This window comes from Caretta caretta, chromosome 2 (genome assembly GCF_965140235.1).
Source record: "Caretta caretta isolate rCarCar2 chromosome 2, rCarCar1.hap1, whole genome shotgun sequence".
NCBI lineage: Eukaryota > Metazoa > Chordata > Testudines > Cheloniidae > Caretta > Caretta caretta.
In genome coordinates, this window is record NC_134207.1 from 265,943,626 (window position 1) to 265,969,588 (window position 25,963).

General features: G+C 52.0%; 1 protein-coding gene across 1 annotated transcript in view; it reads left to right on the forward strand.

Moving 5' to 3' along the window:
- Positions 1-464: 464 nt before the first annotated feature.
- Positions 465-25,963, forward strand: part of LOC125631130 (tumor necrosis factor receptor superfamily member 16-like) — a 45,514-nt gene continuing 20,015 nt past the window's right edge. Inside the window, exons 1-3 of the mRNA XM_048837356.2 lie at positions 465-719; positions 23,216-23,348; positions 25,248-25,625. Of these exons, the coding sequence (XP_048693313.2) occupies positions 660-719; positions 23,216-23,348; positions 25,248-25,625 (571 nt within the window). The 5' untranslated portion in view covers positions 465-659. The remainder of the gene's footprint in view (positions 720-23,215; positions 23,349-25,247; positions 25,626-25,963) is intronic.

Below are 25,963 nucleotides of genomic sequence, written 5' to 3' on the forward strand. Positions count from 1 at the left end.
GGAGAAGGTGGCAGCCGGCACAGATCCTGGGAGGGGTAGGGCCAAGGAGACTCACATCACAGCCCTCCTCTCACACACACACACACACAGAGGCATTTCCAGCCGCCGCGGCTCCTGCTAGCAAAGCAAACTCCGCCAGGTCCCTTCTTGCAAAGGAGCGTCCTTGGCTCCCCTCGGGGAGGAGGCTCGGATCCCGGCTCTCCCCGGCCCCGAGCGCAGGGGGGCGGCTGAGCGAGGCTCGCTTGTGCCAAAGCTCGCCCTGGACTGACTCCCTCGGCTCCCCTGGGGTCGGGAGCCGTGGCTGGAGCATCTGGATCCGTCTCACTTCAGGGTAGGGGCTGATGCCGGACACGACAACTCCCCCTGCTGCGGCTTTGTGCGGGAGTTTATTTTTTTAGCAAATCGCCTTTCCTGCAACGTTTTTGATTTTTTGTTTTGTTTTGCTAGATCCACCCCACCCCCCCCCCCCCCCGGACTGCTAGATGCGGGGTTTCTCTTAAGTTTGCATCAGCGGCCCCCCCCCCCCTCCAAACAACAGATCCGCCGGATCAAAGGACGAGCCCCGGGGCACGAGCTCTGCATTTGCTTATTAACTGCAACCGGGCAGGGGGGGCGAGGCGGCCCGGACAGACAGACCGACGGACGGCGGAGAAGCCGAGATGCAGCCGACCGGGGCGCCTCTCTGCCTCCTTCTGCTGTGCCAGCTGTTCCCGGGCAAGGTGAGTGCCCCGCTCCTCGCCCCCCCGTCCGCCGGCCGGGGCGGACACAGGCCGGTTGCCAGCCTGGAGCTGCCGGGGCGCTTTGCGGTCACCGGGCTGGGGGAGGTCTCGGGAGATCCCGGCCTGGCCCCGAGGGAATCAGCGGGTTTGGATCGGGCTGCAGCCTTTGGAATCCAGGCTTCACACACGCGCCCCCCCCCAGCGCCTTGCACGCGCGCACACACTCACCCCGCGTGCAAGGAAAGAGGGCTGTGAACTCTAGAGGAAGGGGACGGGGATTTTTGCCTTCCCGGGCTGACCCTGCGATTCCTCTGAAGCGCCCCCCCTGGCTCCAGAGAGGTCAAAGTTTCCCGGTTTCTCTGCTCGGGGGAGGGAAGGGTGAGTGAAACCGGTTCGCATTTTAAAGGGGGAGGGGGGCTGAGGGTACGAGCAGCCCCGGGATGTTGCATAAAACTCCTAAGCTTTAGAGCTGTCGGATTGCACCGCTTACACACCCGTGGGGCATTACAGAGCGCAGTGGGTCCGCCCCAATCCTTCAGTTTTTGAAGTAGATCGAGGGGATTTTGCCACCGACCTCACTGGAGCAAAGGGGGAAGGGTTTGGGTGTGGGATCGGCTACCACTTACCTCCCTGCAAACTTCAGCTAAAGTCACTGGAACTGCCCTGGTCTATGTCAGAGGAGAGTCCAGCTGCTTCTCTCTGAGCAGAACCAGAACCAGCCTTTTGCTCGCATTGGTGGCCTGTGTTTAGCTCTGTCCTGGTTTTTTGGTGCTGGACAATGCTCGAGATCTCCCAGGTGAGCAAGACGCTGAGGCTCTCTCTCCATCTCCTGGCTGTCGAGCCATTAACAGCTGCTTTGGTTTTGCCCCCATTGGGACTGGGAGCGAGAGCAGGATCCAGCCCTGTGTGAGAGAGAGCGAGACAAGCAAGGCGAGTCCCCCATTCATTCTTTCCAGTAAATTTCATGTCAGGATTAATGTGGAACAGTTTCCTGGTCTGGAATTAACATTTTTGTGCAGCCGGTCTCTGTAATTATGCGGTCAGCCCGTGTAAAAGCTGCGTTTATCCTCCTATATCCTGAGGAGGTAATTAACATTGCATGGCTTCATTTTTCTATTCTTATTAGTTGTGACGCAGGGAGATTTTTCGTTTGGTTGAGGAGGGGCTGTTGTTGGGGGGGCATAAAATAAATATAATAAAGGAAGCAGTTATAACACCATTCTTTGGGGAGGAATTGCTTGGTGCAGGGGTGACTGTGAAGAGGGGCTGGGGTTTTAGTTAAGACTCTGCTTCGAAAAAGCCCTTAGGGAACTTGTGACTTGTGTTTTTGTTTTCAGAGCAATGCTCAGACTGGTTTCCGAAGGGCTGCTTTTATAAACTTGGGGGAAACTCCCTCCGCAGAATCACATCTCTGTCCTGCTGGTCAGGCTGGGTGAGATTGGGGTGAGGGGGTGTCAGCTGGGTCATTATTCAGTTTGTAGAAGATGTAAACACTGGATCTGTCAATGGCTTTACACTAGGGATGAATTTGGCCTGTTAATTTTTACCAACAGGTAGTGAGAGATTTTTCCTTAAATCAATCTATCTATCTACCCCATACACCCCCTCTATCAATCTATCTACTCCCATATACCCCCCTCTACCAATCTATCTGTCTGTCTGTCCCCATACACCCCCTGTATCAATCTATCTACCCCCATATACCCCCTCTATCTATCTATCTACCCCCATATGCCCCCTCTATCAAAATATCTGTCTGTCCCCATACACCCCCTCTATCTATCTATCTATCTATCTATCTATCTATCTATCTATCTATCTACCCCCATACACCCCCTCTATCTATCTATCTATCCTTCCAGCCTTTTCTTTCTTTCTTTCTTTCTTTCTTTCTTTCTTTCTTTCTTTCTTTCTTTCTTTCTTATCAAAATTCTCTGACCTGTGTTATGCACAGGCCAGAGATGATCATAGTGGTGTCTTAAAAACTGTGGGCCAAATGCTCTGGTGGTGTAAATGCTTCCTTGACTTGGGTGGCATTTGGCTGTTGACACAAGCGGAGAATTAGAGCCTGTGACTCAAACTCCCAGTAGAGCAATGGAAAGACTCCCCTTCCAAAGACTTTAATGGGCATTTTGGATCAGGCCCATACAATCACCCTAGGTGCTTATGGAGTTGCCCCCCGCAGATAAGACACCGAGCTTGTCCGGAGGACATTCCAGTCTAGGGCCCTGGCCTCCAAGGAGCTGAGCACTCTCAGGCCATTGGTCTCAGCTAAACACTCTGACATCCAGCCCAGAGGATGTTCAGCTCTCGTGACATGAGAGGGAATGCTGGTGCTCCGGGCGGCTAGCCTCCAGTAAACACAGTTTGATCCACACAGGAAAGCCTCAAGCCCAGTGGGGTGAGCTCAAAGGTTCTGTTAGTGACCACCGGGTGTAGGACCATCGCCTGCAGGGGTTCTTTTTATAACCCATCTTTGCCTGATCTCTGGGGTCTCTCTCTCATTGTGGACAGAAACCTAATGAGCTGGTTTTATGGGTGGAGGTGGGGTCAGGACTTTCCTCCTGCTGCTATTTAAAGAGACCTCTCAAAGGTTCGGGTGCTCAGCAGGGACTCAAGGCAGGAGGCAGGCAGGGGGCTTTATAAGAGCTCCCTGTAAAAGCCCATGTTGGAAAGACGGAATCCCCCATGTAGAGGTTGGGAGCAATGCACCCCCAGCCCCACCTGGCTTACACCTTGGCAGTCTGGCCACAGAGGGGAGAGCCAACGCTGTCTCAGCAGAAGGCACCCGTGCCTGGCATAAGGCACTTGATGTCAGGCTCCCACCGCTGGCAACAGCTGGTAGCATTCTGGCCTAAAGGCTGGTGCAATGGGTAACACGCACACACACACTCTTTGTTATTATCACTAGAGGGTTGCACACTTTATTGCTTCTATAGGCCCAGTGCACACCCCATGAGCTCCCGATGTAACGCTCTCATCCCCCTCTGTTTCTGGGACTCCCTGCCCGGCCCCATGCCAGGAGCTCTGGGGGCTCCCATTCCTTCTCCTCCTCCCACACCAGGCTCTGTGTGCCCTCTTCCCCTGTACCAGGGTCCCGACATTCCCCCAAGCCCTAACTGAGAGCAGAGGTCCATCGTGCTAGGTGCTGTACGTGCAGAGTAAGTGACAGGCCTCGCCCCAAAAGCACATGCCACAGACCCATGTAATCCAGTTACCCTCCCACACAGTGAAGGAGGGACCCAGATCCCAGCCAGCTGGCTGCAGCCGGACTCTGCACTTCTCATGCAAGCAGAGGACTTGAAAATCTGGCCCTGATTGTGAGTGCCGAGCCCTGAGTTTTTTTGAAAATGCGGCTCCTAGAAGAGATGCCCTGGCTGTGCACACCAACACACACTGATGCAGACACATACAGTCCGCAGGACACCACCGCCGTGCTGGACAAACACAGCCGAGTTGCACAAAGAGCCTGACACAAAACACACTCGCGCAGCTAGCAAATAGGATAGTGGGCCAGGCCCAGGACTGGTACAAATCGGCAGAGATCCACTGGACAGAGCTGGGCCGACTGACACCTGCCAAGGGTCTCTACACCCACACACTGTGTATATGCACACGCGCAAAGCTCTGTACAAAGAACCACTGAGGCTGTTTTCAGGCTCCCAACAAAACGTCTCCTTTTCAGGGGAGATAATGATTTCCTGCCACAGACGCATGAGCTCACTGCCCCCCCACGAGCCCCCCCCCCGCACTTGTAAAAGCTTCACTGCCCCATATAAAGAGTATGTTTTCTTCTTCCTTGGCCCATAATATTTTCCCGGAGGGTAAACGAAACTCGATCCTTGCAGTAGCCTGTAATTTGCCGGAGAGTCTGTGCAGCCACCGCTGTTTAATCCCTCATGTGATTTCCTAGGGCAGAGCATGGCCGTTTTCGTGGCACACACATGCATACCGACACACACGCCTAGCCCCGCACACAATCCCATGCACAGACACAGATGACACCCCCACCCGAACTCACGTTTTGAGTCCAGAACCCCACTTCCTTTGGTGCAGGGAGGGACATTTTCCTATCTATAGAATCTAGGACCCTCAGGAAGCAAGGCCTTGCGTATATCCTAAAATGGAATCAAAAGAGGCACATCGACATCACCAGACTGGATCAGACCTGAGGTCCATCGTCCAGTACCATGTCTCCGGCAGGGGCCAGCACCAGACGGGTTCAGAGGAAGGTGTAAGAACCCCAAAGTAGCAGATGTGGGATAATCTGCCTCCCACGTGAGGTCTCCTCCTGACCTCTAATAATCAGAGCCCTCAAGCAGGAGGACTCACACTGGAGGGACCTCAGAGAAGATCAGCAAGACCTGGCCTCATGCAGAAAGTTGAATGGCCTGTGAAAGTCCAGGGGAGTCTTTCCATTGATTTCACTGATCTGTGGATCAGGCCCGATACGTCTAGCTTGGCTGACATGCGGGAGACATGCCAACTGGCTAGCAATATTTCCAGGCTGTAAATCCAGAAGAGGGTTATTTAGGGGGATGGAGTGAGTATAGGAAGGGGGTGTGTCTGTGCAATGGGATGAATAGGCTAAGTCTTAAGCAGCACTTACTGACAATGCGTGCAATTAGATTTCCCAGGGGAAGTGATGCAAGCCTGAGTAGCTGAGAGTTTTTTAAAGGAGAAGAGGGGGGAAGGATGCCGTGTGAGGTTTTATACTGTCTGGACTGGAAAGCCCAAAGCAGGAGAGAGCAGACTGGGTTAGGCAGGGTCCGAACAGGTACATGACGTCCATACAGAGGCTTTCATGCGATGTACACACAGCGCTCCCGGAATGCAGCCACCTCTGGGGTGCAGGGCAAAGAGCGGGCTTTAGCTGGGGGAAAACTTTGCTCTAAAGGATGTAGCCCTGGTTTTGATAATATCCCTGTAGAGTGATGGAATGTCTCCCTCCCAGTAAATGTCGGGAGCTCACTTAGAGGCCAGCCAGTGGCTGTCTCTCTATTTCTGTTTGCACAGGGCTCAGCACAATGGGGTATTGATCCTTGCTATGGTCCTTGACAGCTGCCATAATATAATAATCGACCTCAGGAGGATGAGGTCTGGACCAGTGACTTCGAGGGAGAGGGGGTGAGCTAGCCTTTCAGGCCGGTTGAAAAGCAGGCTGGCTTTCTAGGCTCAAGGAGAGAGGCATGTTCTGCTCTGAATCCCTTGTGTTAAACAGTCCTGGGCTGGGTTAAAATTAATATCTTATTAATACTTAGCCCTTTTATCTGGAGCTGTCAAAGTGAATGTATGTTCCCAGCCCACCTGGGAGGCCAGTGGAAAGGGCTGTTCCCACTATGTAGATGGGGAAACCGAGGCACAGAGTTTTTGAGCTGCCCAAGACCATAGCAGGTGTCTGTGGCCGAGCCAGGACTAGAAGCCAGGTGCTCTCTGACATTAGCCACCAGACAACACCAGTAAAGAACACCCCACGAGCTAGCTCTCCAGCTGTTTCATTCTGTGGGCAGCATAGCAAGTTGTTGTTTATTACAGTGGTGGCTAGCAGGTCTCCCAAACCCTAGCCCAGTGCGCTAGCCACTGGACAGCACTGTCTCTCATGAGCCAGCCTCCCCATCCCCCACTTCCAGAGTCCTCTCCTACTGCTTGGTTCTGCTGCAGTTTCGGTCTGCAAACCAATAGATCTCAGATGCCATTCTCCTTGCCTACAGCAGGCCTTTTGGCCCCATTTCCCACTGTTGCTCTCACCAGTTCAGCTCCACCAGGGGTAGTAACCGTAGGAAATTTGGGGAAAACAAAAAGCCTGGACTGTCCCAGTGAGTAATTTGCCCATTGATGTTGCTAGATTATCCACTTATTAAGACTTACCCAAGTGTTGGGTGAAGGCTGAAAGGGGATGATGATGCCCCTAATACACAAAGAAGCTCAAGTTGTGCAGTCTGGATCAAGATCTGGTTGTGAAACGTCCTGCAAATCTTGGGGCTGTTTGGATCCAGGCTGTGGGTTTTCCTTCAGGATCTGTTCGCCGATACCTACATGTTAGAGGTAGTGTACACCACACTGGTAACTATTAGATGCATGGTATTAATATAGCAGACATGATTTATCTAAGTGTTGAGAAGCTAGGCTACCTGAATGCAGTACGCTCCTTCCCCCCCCAGTTCTGTTCACCCATGTCCGGTATCCACAACATTTCACAAAAATCAAGTCCAAAAATCGGAAATTTGGCAAAATACATGAATGTTCTGCCCTGGTACAAGCTGCTTCCCGGAAGGAGGGGGTCTGTGTGTCCCCTTTTCATATCGTACGGCTTTGTCTTTAGACAGTCAGTGTGGCTAAGTTCAGTTATTTGGTCTCTTGAGCATTTTTAAGAATGAACTGCGCATGTCAACAATTCGCGACACCTTTGAGTCAATAGGAGCTAGGCAACGGAGACTTAGCAGAGCTGGGGGGGTCTATGCCTGGCTCTGCCACTGATGAGTTGTTTGTCCCTGGGCAAGTCACTTCCCCTTCCACCCTCTGTCTGGTTTGTTGGTTTAGTCTGCAAGCGCCTCGGAGCATGGTATGGGCAAGGAGCCCCCAGTCTGGGGCGTGGTCTCCAAGCACTGCTGTAGGAATAAGCGATAAACATGGCACTGGGTATTGATGGCCTCCCGGCTTCGTTATTCCCGGAACACCCCAAACCTCAGCATTAATCGCATTTGGGCAGCAAAACTGAGAGCGGGGTTGGAGTGACTACCAACCGCTGTGAAAGAGCCTGCTGCTCGCCCCACAGCTGTGCTATCCTGTTTGGACCAGGTTTTTATTTTGGCTTAGGGGGCAAAGTCAAGTCAGAATAGCTGTGAAAAAGCTGTGCGGATCCATCCTCACTCCGTCGACAGAGAAATCCCTTCTGTTGGACTGCGTCCACACTACAGGCTGAGGCCAGCCTGGCGAGATCAACACATAGTGTCAACACGCCCCGAGTATAAGCGAGGTGACCGAGAGGTCGTATTCTCCTTGCGGCAGCAGGGTGTTCTGAAGGATGGGATGGGGGCGTTCACTGGGAAGCGTGGGGTCCACGCCATTTGGGGCAGAGCGCTGAGCCAGGCCGAGGAGGCCGCGGGGGGCTGCTGTGAATGGAACACCTGGTTGGGTGAGCACAGCGTAGGAGTGGGGGGGTGCTGTCAGTGAAACAGCCCATCTAACAGGTTGGGCAGGATTGATTGGGGTGGGTGGGGGAGCGACTCCTGGAAGAGCCTTACAACAGGTTGGATGTGACTAGCAGGGGCGGGCAGCCCCCCGGGGGGGGTGCTATTTATGGATCAGGCATGTCACCAGCGTAGTGTGGATAGCTGAGGGGGTGCTTACTGGGCTTAGCCACTTGGGTGTGAGGCTGTGAGCGGTGGAGGGGCGAGGTATTAGCAGGGGAACAGGCAAGTAACAAGTTGGGTGCGACTGGCTGGGGGAAGGGGGACACCAGCCATGTAACAGGTTGCGTGGGAATAGCATGAACACGGGCGGTTCTGCTGGGGGTCCCCTCCCTTTGCCAGTTGAACCCTTCTTGTTACGCGGCTGTTCCTCTGATAGCAGCTTCCCCCCTCCGCTATTCACACGCCTGCCAATCACACCTGATTAGGGCCTGCTAAGAAAGAGCCACAGGAAAGGGTGGGGACCACTCACAGGGGCTGTGCAAAACTCTGTGCATCCTCTTGGGGATCAGGAACGTGTGATGTGTGCGCACGCCTGGCGATCAGGGACACTCGGGGCGCGCGCCTGCTGATCAGGGACACTCGGGGTGTGTGCGTGGGGAAGTCAGGAACGCTCGGTACGAGCTCGTGTGTGGAGATCTGGAACACCAGTGACAAGTTTCACAATTTCTTTGCAAGCCATTTTCCACCTGCTAAATGTTCTTTTTCCCCTACCCTGAATGTTGGCCATTTCTTTTTTCCTACCCTCCATATGCAGACCCCAAATCTTGCATGTTCGAACGTGGGCACCGAGCTGTGTCCAAAGCAAGCGCCAGATCCTTAGCTGGGGCCAACCAGCCCAGCTTCAACTGTGCTGCGCCCACGTACACCAGCCCACAATACGGACCGTTTGTTTTGGAGTTAAAAATTTTGAGCCACCACCACGATGTGAGATGCCCCATGTTTGCTCAGAAATGAACAGATTTGAGTGAACATCACTGGAATTTCACAGGGCGGTTTCCTCCGGATCTTGACCATTTCTGCCCTTAATCGCAACAATATGCGGGAAATCTCCAGTGCTGAGCTTTGCAGAGTTCATGGGGAATAGCTCGGAGAACAGCTTCCCCCACAGCCCGGTCTGATCTCACTTAGGCAAACATTTACATACAAGCTTAACTTAAAGCACACGAGGAGCTTGAAGTCAGTGGGACTGCTCCCTGTCTAACGATAACAGGGTGACGAAGAGGTGTTGGGGGTCCTAGGGTGAATTGGAAACTGACCTTCCCCCCCTTCAAATAAAACCCCAAACCAACCAAGAATGCAAAAATACCGAGGAGAGGCCCAGAAGGTGGGGGTGGCAAAGCAAGCCAATGCTGGGCTCATTCTGATCTGGCACTTTTGTCTCCCCACTCCGGGCACTGTGACCTGGTGCATGGGGTCACGGTGCCACTCAGGTTTGGCCCAGCTGCCCCTCCGTAACCCTGTGCACCAGGTCGTCGCTCTGTGTGGGGGCCCTCTCAAAGGGGAGGGGGGAGGCTGGGGCCAGCTGCCCCACCCTTTTGGGCGGCCCCGAGGCATGTGCAGAAATTGTTTGCAGGACTGGAGTCGTAGCCAGTATCTGAAATCTGGGCTCTTTCACTGAGATGCTACAGGCCGAGTTTGGAACAGATTATTCAGGTACTCAGCCCCCACAATCAGGCTCAGATGTTCATAAGTGCACAGCCCCTAATGAGCCCAGCTCTTTGTAAAGCCAGCCGAGGAGCGAGGGTCTGGAACAGCTTCCCGGTAGGAGTTGTGGGGCAAACGCCCTCGCTGGTTTAAAGAGGGAGGTTGATAAATGTCTGAGCGGGATGATATCATGGAGTGCCCGGCACTAGCAGGGGTCCGGACTCAAAGACCCAGAAGGTCTGTTCCAGCTCTCAGAGTAGCAGCTGTGTTAGTCTGTATCCACAAAAAGAAAAGGAGGACTTGGGGCACCTTAGAGACTAACCAATTTATTTGAGCATAAGCTTTCGTGAGCTACAGCTCACTTCATCGGATGTATTCCAATGAAAATCTATTCCTTGTTCTCCGACCACACATAGAAACTGCCAGGAAAGACAAAGTAGACAAGGCCCCAGAATAAGAAACAAGTAGTGGGCAGGTGGGGGAATCCTCCATCTGCTTTATCCATCACAAAGAAGTAAAAAAAAGGGCCCAAGCCCAGCTTTATCTGAATGCTCATTTTGCAGAGCACCCCTGCCCATGCAGTTGCTTAGGGGGGCTAACTCTCCAAATGAGACAACCCCCTGCTTCAGCTGCTATTCTATTTATTTCAAGTCCTCCTTGATTTTAACCCTTTTCCCTCAGGTCAGGGAAAGCTGCGGGGGTTGGCAAATGGAGGTTTTTAAAAAAATTACAAGCGTTGCCTTTTTAAGAGAGACAGGGGTGCGGTGGTGGTGGGGGAAGGGGGGGGTTCAGCTTTAAAGAGCCAGCGCTGAGGTCACAAAGGGGCCAAGCCCTCAGTTGGTGTAAATGGCCATAACATCCGTTGACTTCAATGCAGCTGGGCCGATTTACATCTGCTGCGGCCGTGGGCCGAGAAGTTTAAGCCCCAGCAGGTCCTGCATCTCTATTCTGTTTGGCACATGTCCCGCTGATCGGCCCCATCTGTTCAGGTTTGCAGCGGGTGGCAGAAGGTTGCATTACCCAGGAGTAATGGGTAATGCAACCTTCGAGTGCAACGCGAAGAATCCAAGAGACTCTAATCCCAGCCCTGACCTCCCCCAGAGTCACTCGATCTCCTTGTGCCTCAGCCAGTCCAGCTAGAAAATTGAGTCAAACCAAAAAGCAGGAACTTTACTCAGGACCAGATGCTGCTTTGGAGCAGAGGTTCTTTGGGTCCATCGACGCCAAGGCCTGTAGTTGTGTCCACATCTAGCTGGGATCTGGTCAGGTCTCCTCAATTAAGGTGGGCTGGTACTTAAAGGGGAGACCTGTAGGGAAAACCCAGACTGCTGTGGCGAGTGGGGTGAAAAATTTAGTAAGTGGTGCTTGTCCCTCTGGGGCTGTGTTGATCTCCCTTTGATGTTTATCTGGCCCCCATTACTGTAGTACCTGAGCACTTCACAATTGTTAATGTATTTATCCCACAGCGCCCCTTGTGGGGCAGGGCGGGACTATTAACCCCATTGTAAAGATGGGGAGCTGAGCGACAGAGTGGCTAAGTGATTTGCCCAAGGCCACATGGGAAATCTGTGGCAGAGCTAGGAAATGACCCCATGTCTCAGGTTAGAGCCCCTAGCCACTGAACCATGCTTGCTTCCTCTTCCATTTGAAAGATGAATTGTAAAACAGAGCCGCTTCTTAGGTACCTCTTAATGCTCCATCACACTGTGCAGTGGAGGAGGACCAGCAGCCAAAGAGTTAACTGAAAATCTGAACACCTGGATGTAGCCAGAAGGGCCTTTTGCAAAGGCCAGAAGGGCCTTTGAAGAGCTTATCATCAGGAGGGGCCGTTAGATGGTGGGGGCTCTGTTGCTCTAACAGGGCTGCCTTCTGTTTGAACGGTCCAAAACACATGGACGCTGACATATGTATATTAAAGTAAATCCACTGCCCTCTGGATTCTCTCCCTTGGAGAGCCCAGTCCAGCCCACCTCCCTCTCCTTTCTTGCTTTATTTAGGCGCTGTGTCTTTAAGATGGCCTTATGATAATTAACTGTCTCCAGATGCATGGTGCCAATTAAGGTCTTTGTTCTTGGATTCAGAGGGAAAAATATTTAAAGGCGCCGCGCCTCTTGAAAGATGCAGCCAGCCGAGTTCCTGTAGCAAATATGGATCAAGCCATTGTAATATGATCATCTCATAAGAAAAGGGTGGGGGGAGGGCTAGGGAGAAAGATTTTGGCTTAATTAGAACAGGCTTTGACTCCAAGCGGGGAAAACAGCCAGGGTTCCACCACTCAGAACAGTGTCGTTTTGTCCCGTCAGCTGGGATCTATCCAGCCATGAAGTCTCACTTTGCGCCCACCTTCATGGTTCTTAGCTGGGCTCCATTTTGGGGAAGCAAAGAGGCCTGTTTTAGAACCGTTACAATTTCTAGGCAATCTGCACGGCCATACTCTGATGCTGGTAATATAGACACTTCAGGGGGGAACCGTGGGGTGGAGGGAGAAAGGTGGAGGAAGAACAAGGGTGTTGTTTAGTTCTTCTGAACTGTAATGGTAGAGGTGAGCCTTCTGCAGGGGAATGGGAACACGGGAGGGCTGCTGAGGGCCACGGACTGTCTCCCCTCAAAGATCCCTAGTTTGTCCCTTCTGCATTCGAGGAGTTTCCTTTTCAGCCTGCAGTTGAGCATGAGACAGAGGGAGATGTTCAGGTCCCCCTCACCACCACAAAGGTAGGCATGTTCACACACCCACCGATGTGCATGTGCACGGAGCTCCACGCACAGACATGAACGCACTAATATTCACGTGCACACAAGTGTGTACAATGCTGCCAGCCTCAAGCAGCTATAGATCAGGAATCTGTGCCCCCCCCTCCAAATCCTGAGATTGGTTTAAAAATCATGAGATTTAAAAAATAATAATAATAAAGTAGCTTCTTTTTCTTTGCTGTCTAGTTTCTGAGCCTTCAGAGTCATGCTTGGGTCTCTGTGACACAAGAGCCAGAAACATACTTTTTTCTTTACTGAATGACTGCTGCAAACCTCATCTCATCATATTCTTGGAACACAGCGACACCAGATTATCACCCCGAATTTCCCCACAAGGCTTGTGATAAAGTCACGAGAGTTGGCTAGATTCACGCACACTCAGATTCTCATGCAGACAAGTGCACATGCAGAGAGGGAGCTACAGCCGTGCACAGATGCTTTTCAGCTCGGAACGTGTGTACACACCTGCCCGCAGTTACGCCGTACGAACATTAATGAGGAAGTGTTATTGACTCCTTCTCGTGACACACGAACTAGGGGTCACCTAATGAAATTAATAGGCAGCAAGTTCAAAACAAACAGTATTTTCTTCACACAATGCACAGTCAACCTGTGGAACTCTTTGCCAGAGGATGTTGTGAAGGCCAAGACTATAACAGGGATCAAAAAGGAACTAGATACATTCTTGGAGGATAAGTCCTCCCTAGCCTCTGTTTGCTGGAAGCTGGGAATGGGCAACAGGGAATGGCTCACTTGATGATGACCTGTTCTGTTCATTCCCTCTCAAGCAGCTGGCACTGGCCACTGTTGGAAGACAGGATACTGGACCTTTGATCCAGTGTGGCCGTTTCTATGTTCCCACACTCCTCAAGCCTGAGTGATTTTGCTTTCAGATGGGGGGAAAATAGGAAATCAGGAAAGAATCAAAGGCCCCAGGAGGGAGCACAGGGCATTTCTCCTGCATAACAAGCTGCCTCAGCTCTGCTTCAAGCAATGTGCAGACGGGCAGGCTCCTTAGAAATGGACGGTACGCAGACAGCACTCCCAATGGTCACATGGCTACACATACGGCCACAGCTGCTCCAGTTCAGCAGTGATGGGAATCAGATAAGTACCTAGATAAATCATCCCCTCCCTACAGACTCACAGGTAGAGGCAAGTCCGTAAAGACAGGGGAAGAAACTCTTAGTGGTGAGCCGCCAGGCAGAGGAGATTAGCCCGTCCGTCACCGCGCGTGGGTGGGTATTGCCCAGGCATCCCCTTCTCTCATCACCTCCCCTGCGTCCCGTGCTGGGGAGGGAGGAGAAAAGAGGAGGGAGGCAGAGCACCAAGGAGGAAGAAGTGTGGCTGAGAGAGGGAAGGGGGAACAGATCGGAAGATGGAGGGAGAGAGACAAGTGAAGCTGGGTCCAAGGCCGGGGCAGGAGCGATCGCAGCCAGGGGCGAATGCTTTGAGCAGCCGCTGAACTGCTCCTGGGCGTAAGCGTCAGGCTGCTGACTCTTCCCACCAGTCAGGCAGCCTACTACAGGCCAGCTGTGCTCGGTACGTTGCCCTGAGACCGGCTCTCCTGCAGGCCCCGGTTCCTGGCAGGTAGCCTGGCTCCTGACCTGAAGAGCTTATCATCTAAAGAGACAAGTGATCTCCAAAGAGCGGGGGAAGAAGGAAACACCAAATACAAACAACTTTTAAAGCACATTCATCCCCCCACCCCCAAACCTTGAGCCACGCCTGGCCGATGTCTTGTAGGCTCACCGCAGAGGTGGTCTTGCGGAGAAGGAGATGGGAGCAGCTTTATGGCCCAGTTCAGGGAGGGCATCAGGCTCAGGGGGTTGTGGAAGAAGTTGTGGAGCAGCAAGTGGCTGAGGTGTCGAGCAGGTGAGAGATGGCAGAGCAGAAAGGGTGGGGAGCCCGGCAATGAGAGAGGAGGGTGAGCAAGCAGGAAGAGAGGACGGATGTCGGGCAGTACCCAAACACTTACAAGACATGGGTAAACATCTCTGCTCTGCTACAGCCTCCCTGTTCAGCCTCCCTTGTGCCTCAGGGTCCACATCTGTAAAATGAGGATTACAGCACGGCCCTAGCTCACAGGGGTGGTGAGGCTAAATACATCCGAGATCGTGAGGCTCAGATACGAAGGTGACGGGAGACAGGTATGTGCGAAGAGGGAAGGTGCGGAACCAGGAAGGGCCTTTAAAACAAAGGCAAGCCGCTAGGATGTGCTCCTATGCAATGGGTGCTCTGGGCAATCCCAGCAATCTGCCTGGGTGGGAGAGGGATCAGAGGAGAGCTACAAGAATGGTTGGAGGTCTCCAGTGCGAGAGGAAAGCCGCTCAATCTACGTAGCTGATCAAAAAAAGGAGGTCAAGAGGTGACTTGATCACGACCTTTAAGTACCGACGCCGTGGGACTATATTTGATACTACAGGGCTCTTTAATAGAGCAGATGAAAACAGGATGAGGGCCAAGGGCTGCAAGTTGAAGTCAACGTTCAAAGTGGCAGTAGGTTGGGTGTTTCTCACAGGGAGGGTGACCCACCATTGGCAGAGCTCACCAGGTGACGTGGTGGATTCTCCATCACTTGAAGCATTTAAACCATGACTTGGACATCCTCCCAAAAGATACACTCTAGTTCATCCACAGGTTGCTGGGCTTGATGCAGAAAACGCGGTGAAATTCTCCAACCTGTGTCTTCAAGTTACCCAGGTTACCTAGGGAAGTGGTGGAATCTCCATCCTTAGAAGTTTTAAGGTCAGGCTTGACAAAGCCCTGGCTGGGATGATTTAGTTGGTGTTGATCCTGCTTTGAGCAGGAGATTGGACTAGATGACCTCCGTCCCTTCCAACCCTGATATTCTATGATCGAGAGATCAGACTAGACTACCACCCATGTTTCCTGCATCAAGCCCAGACCCTTGTACCAGAACTAGAGCTTGTCCAATCCTGGCCTTGAAAATCCAGGAATAAAACTGAACTGCCCTGTGGGCCCTTCTCTCCAGGTCAGCGAGGAAGCCCCTTGACATGCTAGTGTGTCGGGTGTGTGCAAGCAACCAGTATACCTACCCTCATCGATGGCTGGAGAGCCCTCATCTGAAGGGCTGTTCATCTGGCATGTTTTCCCAGCGTTACTGTTCCTTTCCAATACCTGGAATAAATGCTGGTTTTGGGAGCGCTGAGTGGCATTTAGGGACTCTAGCTAAGGCAAACAGGGAAGGCTTTAACATGGGAACTGAAGGGAGGAAGTGACTGAAGGACACACTTACTTAGGGAAGGGAATCACTGCATTCATATCATTCCATACAGGATCCCAGTCCCTCAAAAAAAGAGTTTAAATCATTCCCCCTTGGTTGAAATACTCCCTCAGGACCTTCCAAAGGACATTTCTGTCCTGACAGCTTAGATCATGTCTACACTAGCATTTATGACAGTAAAAGTTTTATCACTCAGGGGTGTTTTATTCACACTTCTGAGTGACATAAGTTTTGCCAGCATATCTGTCGGTGGGAGACACTCTCCCGCCAACATAGCTACCGTCGCTCATTGAGCTGGTTTTGTGTCAAGAAGAGAACTCTCTCCAGCTACACGAGGGATCTTACAGCGGCACAGCTGTGCCATGCTGCAAACTTGTCAGTGTAGGCCTGGCCTTAGGGTGCTATTTGTCTGGGTGCTGATCCGTCAAATGGAACTTGAAATGAAGGTGGTATGTGGGTGCGCTTCCCAGACACACTTTGTCAGTTAAGCACCGGCAGTGCGGGTCGGGCACCAGAGTGCAGTTGTGGTTTATATGGAGGTCCTGCATAAACTGGTGGTTGTTTTACACTGGGAGATGTTTATGGGGCAGGGGGCAGTCGGTCCGTGGATTTGAAAAGGTTCATAGACAGGGGTTTAGGGGGCTGAGGTGAAATCTGCATCTTAACAACAAGGAAGGGAGTAAATCACTTAGTTGTGTGATCCTGTCCTCTCCATTCCTCCTTCTCCATCCACTCCTCTTGCAAGGATCTGTGAGTGCCAGGCCGTGGGTGCTGGCAGGCACCAATCAGTTACCATTTGCAGTCAGGAGATGACTAGCAGCATCAGGGGTAAACTAGGGCCAGGAACCAGAGTCTTAAGGTTCATCGTAAGGCAAGGTCTGGAGCACAAACAAGTAGACAGTGTCTGCATCATTGCTCAGACAGCTCCCCATGCTGGCTTCCTGGTTTATATACTGGTATGAGCCAATCAGGCCCTGCTGGCCGGTACTTCCTGCAATGTTTAACTTCCAGGGTCCCCCAGCAGAAACCCCCACCCCGAGCTTCCAATGGTGATGCAGAAGCATCGATGGCCCAGACCCACTGGAGTCCTATGTTCTAATCCCCCAGGGTCTCTGCACTTTTTTATGCCCAGGCTAAATTTGGACTCTACAGAGCACCACCACTCCTGTGGTGAGAGGAGACCCCCTCTGCCTTCTGTCTGTAAAGCTGTGGGACATGTTAGCTGAGCGGGCAAGGGGCCGTTTGCCTGCCAGCCCCCAGCTTGTCCTCCCAGCTCCGGTGTTGGGGCCATGAGGTGGGCAGTGTCTGTAAAAAGGGCCACTGGTCTCCTTAGCGAGACCTCTTTGTCAGACAAGCCAGGATGGTGGCAAGTGGCCTCCCCTGCATCTAGCCTCCACACCAGGTTGGTTTGCAAGCTGGACTGTGCGGCCAGCTCTGCTCTAGAATTCCTGCGACCACCTGTGGGCGAACAGAGAGTCAGAGACACTGGTAGCACACAATAGATTTCTGTGTGGGCAGCGTTTTCAGACAGGTGTGCTTTACGATCCCCCACGGGGCTCCCCAGCTCGGCCGCAGGTCGGGGAATCAACCAGACAAGGGCTTCTTCTCTTATGTCACTTAGCAGTGTTTTTCTTCTCTTGGTCTCCACCTTTTTCTTTCTTTTCATCTTTCATTCTTTTTTCTTTGTTTTTCTTTCTTCCTCTAGTCCTTCCTCCCCTTCTGTCTTTATGCCTTCCTCTAGTCCTTCCTCAGCTTCTTTCTTTCTTTCTTTCTTTCTTTCTTTCTTTCTTTCTTTTCCTCCTATGGATGTATTTGGCTCCTCCAGTCTTGCCATCATTCCTCTGGATCCAGAGATGTTCATTAGAGAATCAGGAAAGGTTGCACCTGTGTGTCTGTGGCAGGGACTAATGCGTGGGCTTTGAGTGAAAACCTTGACAAGGCAACTGGCCGGCGGAAGCTGTCCGACAGCTGCTCCCCACTGTCCTAGCGCTCTGTCCCCAGAGCAGCCTGGTTCTTCCACAGGGATCTGTGCTGCGCTAGGTGAGATGGATTTGGGCTGGGTGCACCAAAAACGTTGTGGTTTAACCGATGCACCGTGTCCCTCTATCAGGGCAACTCACTGTATTATCCTAGGGCCTTCTAGGATCACTGCAGGTTTGCCCTTCCAGGTGCCATCTGAACGGCAAATGCAGCTCTGTTGTTGTAAGCAGATCTGAGCTGGTGGCAGTGAACATGACTGTGTCCCCGTAGTAACCATTTTCACAGCCACATTTGTCAGTATGCTCCTAACTCCTATGGGTGTACTGCTGCATTCTGGGAAAAGCCGGGCAGTTTCCCATAGTGGCTCATCGAACAGGAGACAGTGCCCAGGAAGAGTTGCACACAGAACAACATGTGGAGCAATGCACTCTGGGAGGCCCTATCATACAGGCTTCTGGGAGGAAGGAGAGCCAGCAAATCCAGTCGCACAGGAACTGTGTGGAGTGGGGGAGAGGGGTTCCTGTGAATACAGCAAAGAACAAATGTGCTGAACCAGTTACAATGAGGCAACATTTGCCGGCCTAGCCCTATGACATTCAGCCATTCGATGAAATTAGAAGATGGCAAATTCAACTCTGATAAGGGGAAATACTTTTCCACACAACATGTGATTAGACTGTGGAACTCCCGGCCACAGGATGTGTCATCAGAGCAAAGAGCTTAGCGAGATTCCAAGAGGATTGAACTCTGGCCATATCTGATTGAACTCTGTAACATATCGAGAGTTACAATAAAACCTCATGTTCAGGGCTTAAGCCAGTCCATTAGAGATCAGGCTAATTTAATCAGGGGGCAGATTATCTCACATCTGCTATTTCAGGGCTCTCACACCTTCCTCTGAAGCATCTGGCCTCTGTCAGAGACAAGATCTTGGAGCAGGTGGACCTCAGGGCTGATCCAACCTGGCAATTTCTAGGTTTCTACCATGCCACTGCCTGGTTCCTGTCTCTACTACAAGCTGCAGTGTAAACAGGGCAGCAGATTTCCATGCAGGCTGTGGATTTGAGTTCTACAATTTCTGCTCCCACCTGAGGGCAAACAGTAAGTCAGAGACACTGGTAGTACACAACAGACTTCTGTCTGGATAGTGTTTTCAAACAGGTGTGCTTTACGGTCCCCCACGGGTTCTGCAGGAGTCTGAAGAATCTGGAAAATCTTTCAGTTTTAACTCCACTGGGGCAAACACGTGACCAGGCCTGTCTCTTTCACCAACAGAAGTTGGTCCAATAAAAGCTCTTAAGCCCATGTCTATAATCACCATGGTGCCATGAGAGCAACTTTCACTGGACAGTCGCTACCTGTAATATCAGAAACATCCGAGATACTGTGCTCATCAGCACAACTTACCATACATGTTGAATGAGGCCAGGGCCAGAGCTGTGCAAAGACTGGGCGTTTTGGTTTGCTGGCCATACCAAAAGATCGGGGGAGGGGAATCATTTTAGATCCACCGAAACCAAAGTTTTTAAAAAATGTTCAGTGACCTGAAAAGTAAAAAAAAAAAAATGTATATTCATTTGGGTTGAATGAAACATTTTGTTTGACCGGAAGTGAAATGTTTTGTTTCATTTTTAGCTTTTTAAAAAAAGGTTTTTACATATTCTTTTTAATAACGTTGAAGTAAGTCTCAAAATGAAGGGTATCTTCAATCAAGAAATCAAAATGGTCCCATTTTCCCGGAATTATTTTAGTGGGTTTTTTCTGTTGACTAAAACAATTGGGCAAATCCAACACGAATTCGTGAAATGTTTCCATCAATCTGAATGTCCATTTTTTGGTGAAAAATAGTTTTAGCTGAAAGATTATGTCCCGCTCTAGGGTCTTGCATGTGATCATGCTTGTAAGACTGTAAAGATTGTGATGCAAAGCACATAAGAACATAAGAATGGCCATACTGAATTAGACAAATGCTCCATCTAGCCCAGTGTCATGCCTGTGCCAGATGCTTCAGAGTGAATGAACAAAACAGGGAAATTTCGAGTGTCATCCAGTCCCAAATTCTGACACTTGGAGGTTTTAGGGATACCCAGAGCATGGAGTTGCATCCCTGATCATCTTGGCTAATAGCCATTGATGGACCTATCCTCCGTGAACTTACCTAATTCAGTTTTGAAACCAGTTATAATTTTGGCTTTCACAACATACCATGGCAATGAGTTCCACAGGTTGACTGTGCATTGTGGGAAGAAATACTTCCTTTTGTTTGTTTTAAAACTGCTAGCTATTAATTTCATTGGGTGACCCCTAGTTCTTGTGTTATGTGAAGGGATAAATAACACTTCCCTAGGCACCTTCTCCATACCAGTCATGATTATATAGACTTCTATCATATCCTCATTAGTTATCTCTTTTCTTAGATGAACAGTCCCAGTCTTTTAATCTCTCTGCCCCTAATCATTTTCATTCCCATTGTGTAATGGGAGCAAAGTTAAGGTTACCAGGGTGTTGCTGGATTTTTGAGGGTACCCTTAATATCCTTTGGTTTTTTTAATGTTACAGATAATCTACATGGCTGAAGTTTGGCAAAGTTGTAAGAAACTGTAAACAGGATCTTAGCTGCCAGCTTCACCTATAATTAGACAGTGTATGTGTGTCTATACAAATGTACCTTAACTCTGCCCCCTTGGACATGGCAGTAAATCCCTGGGATTATCAGCATGTACTGACCTGCAGTCACTGGGTAAGGTGTAGCTGTACTGAATGGTGGAGGCATTAGCTGGTGCACCTAGGAGGAGGTCTGGTTGTGGTATAAGGGAACTGGAAGGTTGTGCGCCTCTGGGTGTGTGTGTGTGTGAGCTTTTCTCTGCAACCCCTGTGCATATGATCAAAGGAAAGAGGTACCTGTTGTACCTTGTGAGATCCAGTACGCCTCATTTCCACGCTGAATGTGCATGCACAGATATGAGTGCTGTGTGTACAGGCCAGATGGTACTTTTGCTGTTGACTCCAGAGCTAGCTATGTCTCTGCCTCATTTCCCTACCAGGTTTCACCCATTGTTTGTTGCATCCTTTGCTCTTTACACAGCCAAGAAATATTCAGAAACTACTTTGGCACATTTGGTTCCCATTTGGTTCCCATTCTGTGTTAATGAAATATACAAGTCAATACAAGCTGGGTGAGTAACAGATTTTGGGTTCTCTAGCAATTCCAAAGAATCAGGTGGAAAGAATTCAGATCAAACCAAGCCTGATCTTTATTTTTTGGAAATTTTCAGCGCACCGGAAAAGTAGGAAAACGTTTCATTTCGGGTCAGAAGGAATGTTTTGTTTCCATTTCAAGCATCTGTACATTTTTGACTGTTTTGTAAATAAAGGAAATTTTGAAACAAAAAGTCGTTCTGAACTGAACAAAATTGAAACGTTTTGATTTTTTAAAGATTTTCTTTTAACCACCACAATTCATCAAAGACCGGACAAATTTGCCAAATGTTTCAGTGTTGCCGAATCAGCAATTTTTCACCCCCAAGAAAGTTTTGTGTGAGAAATTTCACCAAGCTTTACTAGCTGCTTACACACTTCTGCTCTGATTGGTAGTGTCTAACACATGGAACACAGTGAGCACCAGCTGAGCGCTCACAAATTAGTCAAAAGATTTTCCTATGCACCACACCTGTGTTTTCTGAACCTACACAGAGCTCAGAGGAACAGCCGTGTTAGTCTGTATTCGCAAAAAGAAAAGGAGTACTTGTGGCACCTTAGAGACTAGTCTCTAAGGTGCCACAAGTACTCCTTTTCTTTTTACACAGAGCTGCTTCCCCAAAGCTTTTGAAGTTCACCCCTTAGGCTTTTGTCCCCAGCTCTTGTTAATGAGCCTCATGGCCTGGCCTTCAGCCCTTTACTCTGGAATCATTTGCTGTTTCTGGCAAGATGATATTAACCAGAGAGATGGGACCATCTTGTGCTATATTGCGTTTGTGTTTAACCTGAGTCCACCGCTGTGTTTGTGGGTGGATGTGCATATTCGCAGAGACTTGTCAGAGGGGAGGGGATGTGACTTTCCCACCCTTTATCCCCCATTGTGAAGATGTGAAAGGAACAAACAGGCATTGTTAGAAGAGGAGTCTACTCCCCCACCCCCGGGCCCTCCCTGTTTTTAGGGCCTCTTGTCATTCCTCAGATTTCTTCTCTGATATGGAAACTGCTTTATGACTTCCCAGGTTTCACACCGGTGTCAGATCCCAGAGAGCCATCTGCTGGGAGGAGACCACCCTCCCCCCCACCACCCTTTGGTAGGCCCTGAACAGGAGAAGGAGGAATGGCCCAGGAAAGGAGAGGGGGAAGGAAGAGGAGAGAGGAGGGTGGGGAGGGGAAGACTGATGAGGAGAGAAGCCCAGACTCTTTCTGGTACCTGGGCTACCTTGTATTCAAACAGCAAGATCAGGTGTGAACAGCCAGCATAGTTAGTGCCAGGCAGCTGAGTCTAGTCAGGAGACTTGGATTCTGGTCTGGGCTCTGCCACTGACTTGCCCTGGGACTGTGGTCGCTTTGCTTTGCCACTCTGCGCCTCAGTGTCCCCCCATCTGTAAGCGGGGGGGAACATGGTACTTTTATGTAAGTGCCAAAACATACATCAAGCTATCCCCTGCCCCGACGAGCTCGCAGGCTGGATGGCAGACACAGATCAGGACCCATGCATTGTGTGCCCCACAGGAAGGGATGGGCCCCTCTGCTGCTGCTAAGTGTTGAACGTGGTGAGCAGGATGGGCTAACGCCAGCGGGTGGCCCGGGAGGGAGGAATGAGTGGAATGGGGAGGGGCTAGTGCAGTGGGAGCAGGGGGTGCCCCATGTAGGTGGCATGGAAGGGGGCGCAAGCTTGGGAATGGAAGAAGGAAACAAACTGGGTGGTGGCACCAGTAGAAGGGGCAGAGAAATGAGCTTCCAGACTCGAGCTAGGGCAGAGTCCATTGATTCAAAGACAAGGAGGGAACCCTGATATTTAGCCGGACCCCTCATTATTATTAGTTCTATGCCACCAGCGCCTAGAGATCCCAGCCGAGATCAGGGCCCCATTGCGTTAGGGGCTGTATGAACCCACACTGCCCTGAAGGCCTTTGAGTTTGAAGAGGCAAGACGGACAAAGTCACCATTTACAGCTGGGCAAACTGAGGCCCAGAGCAATGAAAGGACTTACCCACGGTCACCCAGGGAGAATCAGCAACTGGACCGGGTCTTGTGACCACAATGCCACCGTGTGTCTTTGAAGGACTGCATGTATGGCTTGATAAATCCTTCCGTTTCCTTGGACCTCTAGTGACACTGGCTGGCTATTTGGGCTATTTTAGAGCAAAGCAGGAAGGCTGGGCTGGGCTGGAACTGGACGGCACTGCCATCAGCCCAGACTGGTAGTCAGCGAAAGGTATCACCATGCTGGTGCTTAGAGACCCACAGGAAACACAGAGGGGGATCTCCATCTAACACTCCTATGCCAAAGAACAAGGCGGGGGTCTGGGCTGTAGCAGCTGATGGGAAATACAGTTTTTCCCCTTTTGGTTCCCTGCAGGCGAGGCAGATCTCAGCTCCATGCTCACAGAGGGTCTCTGTCTGCAGCCTCACCCCCCACTGCTCTCCAGCCAGCTCGGGCCCTGCCTCATTCATCCTCTTTCCACCCTTCTCCCCTGCAGGTTTCAGCCCGCCAAGGCTGCAAGAGTGGACGCCTAACCTCCCTTGGGGGCTGCTGTGACCTCTGCCCCCAGGGCTATGGGGTGGCTGTCCCGTGCGGCAGCTCAAACACGGAGTGCGAGCCCTGCAGAGAGAGTGAGTAGAGGGGACCCCGGGGAGGGGAGGGCAGGCTAACGGCTGGGCAAGGGAACCGGGGATGGCCCTTTCGGCCAGTATCTCGTCTCCTGCAGTGCCCAGGGCCAGCAGTGACAGAGGGAGGTGCAGAAACCCATCCCAGTGGTCAGTTACAGGATCACTTGGTTGCCTTCCCCTGTCTGTGATGCAATAGACCCATCTCACTCTGCTAAGGCAGCAGGCCTAGTGCGCCCCACGCCTCGGGACTTGGGCCGAGCCCCTCAACGGACACTTATAAAGGGCGCCCACCTCATCCCATTGCATCCCACTGGCCCCATAGATGCTGCCGTGTGTGGGTGACTGGGCCTGATCAGCAGGTCCAGGGTAACCGGAGGACTAATGTGTATGAGAGAGAAGGGTAGGATGAGGGGGGAGTGTGGGGAGGGGTCCTGGCAAGGAGAGGTCGGGGAGCTCTGGGGTGAGCGGGGGCATTGGGGAGGAAAGTGAAGGGAGAAATGGTGGGGGATGGGCCCATGTAAAAAGGGCAAGGGTATAAGGAGGGGGGCTTATAGGGTAAGCAGAGTGCGGCATAGGAAGGGACGTCTAGTGTCCTCCAGCTCCAGGCCACGTCCTCTCCCTACTGGCTTGGTAGGGAACGGGGACCCGATCCATGAGCACTGTAAGCTAGACCTGCAGAGATCTCATTGCTCCTCAGGTCTGGCTGACCTCCTTTAGCCTCTTCTAAATTGGGGGCCTTTGTTCTGTTAGTGCTCGTGAGAGCAGGGGTAGCTGGGCCAGGGGTCTGCGTGATTCCCCAGCAACCGCTCGGCCGGCATCCCTCAGTCCCCACCTGCTATTCCTGGCCTGGGCCCCGCCCCACCCAAACCCGGCACTTCTGCCCTGCAGCTGCTCTGAGCCAGAGCCACCCACCCACCCTGAGCTCAGCTTGTCAGCCGTGCCGCAGCCGCGTGATGTGGACCCGGTGGTGGCTGAGAACCGACCCAGCTCGATCCCCACATGACCTGAGCCAGGCCAGGGAGCCCAGGTTCGCGTTATTCCCCCTGGAGAGGACATTCACCCAGCGAGAGGCATTTTGAAGCTGATCGGACGCCGTGCTGATCTAAAGGAAGCCACCTTCCAGCCTCAGCTGGCCTGTCTGTCCAGACGCACTGCCTGGGTCAGTCGCTAAACGTGTCCGGGCCTGGCTCAGCTGAGCATGTGACTGCACAGCTGCTGCTGTGAACCGCACCCCCATCGGGACAGCTGGGGCCAGTGCTAGGAGGGGAGACCTCCCCGGAGACCCTGCAGTCAGCAGGAGAGGTGGTGCGGGTGGCACTCCTCCCTTCGGGTCACTTACTAGCACTGTGCTGCCTTCGAGGGAGACCCGAAACCAAGGTCCTGACCACCTGTGGTCATTGAGGATCCCAACTCAGATAATCGCATCCTGTCTCTTTAAATCCCCCTGCAGCTTTTCACTTCCTATTCTAAACGATCCGGAGGGGTGGAGGGCTGTTGCTGTGAGCTGTTAAACAGCTGCTATGTTCCACCTCAGAGGTGGCTGCATTTCCTCTGCTGATAAAGACATTCTGGCGTATAGTTCATCAGTCCATTTGTAAAATGCTTTGGGCTGTATACATGCAAGCTGGTTAACATTGACACACCCTACTAGAGGGTTTGGCCGCTTTTACCCACAATGCTTTGTGCAATGGTAATTCAATGGCCGAGTTCAGACATATGAGCATGTCTCCCCCTGGTGGCTGGTGCCTGTAACTATAATAGCCTGCTACCCGCAGCGGATGGAGTTACTCCTCTGACTCAAGTGGCTTGTGGTTAGGTTGCTGACAGGTGCGGGATCTGTTGCTAGTGGCTGTTATACCAGGAATAGGTCCTGAACTCAATGGCTCTCTCTTTCCACGGCAGATGGGACGTTCTCCTCCATCAGCAGCGCCACGGAGCCATGCCAGCCGTGCTCACGGTGCCCAGAGCACGTGCCGGTCGTAGAGGCGTGCACCCCCACCCATGACACTGTGTGCGCCCCCCAGTGCGCCCCCGGCCACTACCTGCCTGCAGAGAACGGGAGCAGCAGCCAATGCCTGCCTTGCCAGGTGTGCGGGCAGGGCTATGGGGCAGCTATGCCGTGCAGGCCTACGGACAACACTGTCTGCCAAAAGTGCCCGGAGGGCTTTTACTCGGAGGAGAAGAGCTACGCAGCGCCATGCCTGCCCTGCCGGCTGGAGTGCAATGAGGACGAGGTGATGATCCGCGCCTGCAGCCCAGCGTCGGACACGCTGTGCATGGGTACGTACCGCGCTGGCCGCTCTGGCGGGCATGGCTGGCTATATCGGAGAAGGTGGGCGAGCGCGGGCTGGGGGGATCTGCCCGGGTGGCGAGCGAGGGGCGTGTGCTGACTCTTGTGGGTGTGCGGGTTGCGGTGGGGGAGTTGTGTGTTGAGCGGTACAGGGGGCCACTCAACCCAGCTGGGCCCGTCTCCCGCCTGCCGCTGACTCACGAAACCCAGGCAGCTGGGGCGTGCAAAGCGGCTGAGAAGTAAGCGCGGCGACTGGTACCATCGCGTCTCGGATCCACAGCCATAGGCCAGGACGCCTTTGGGCCAGGCGCTGTCCAGACACAGAAAG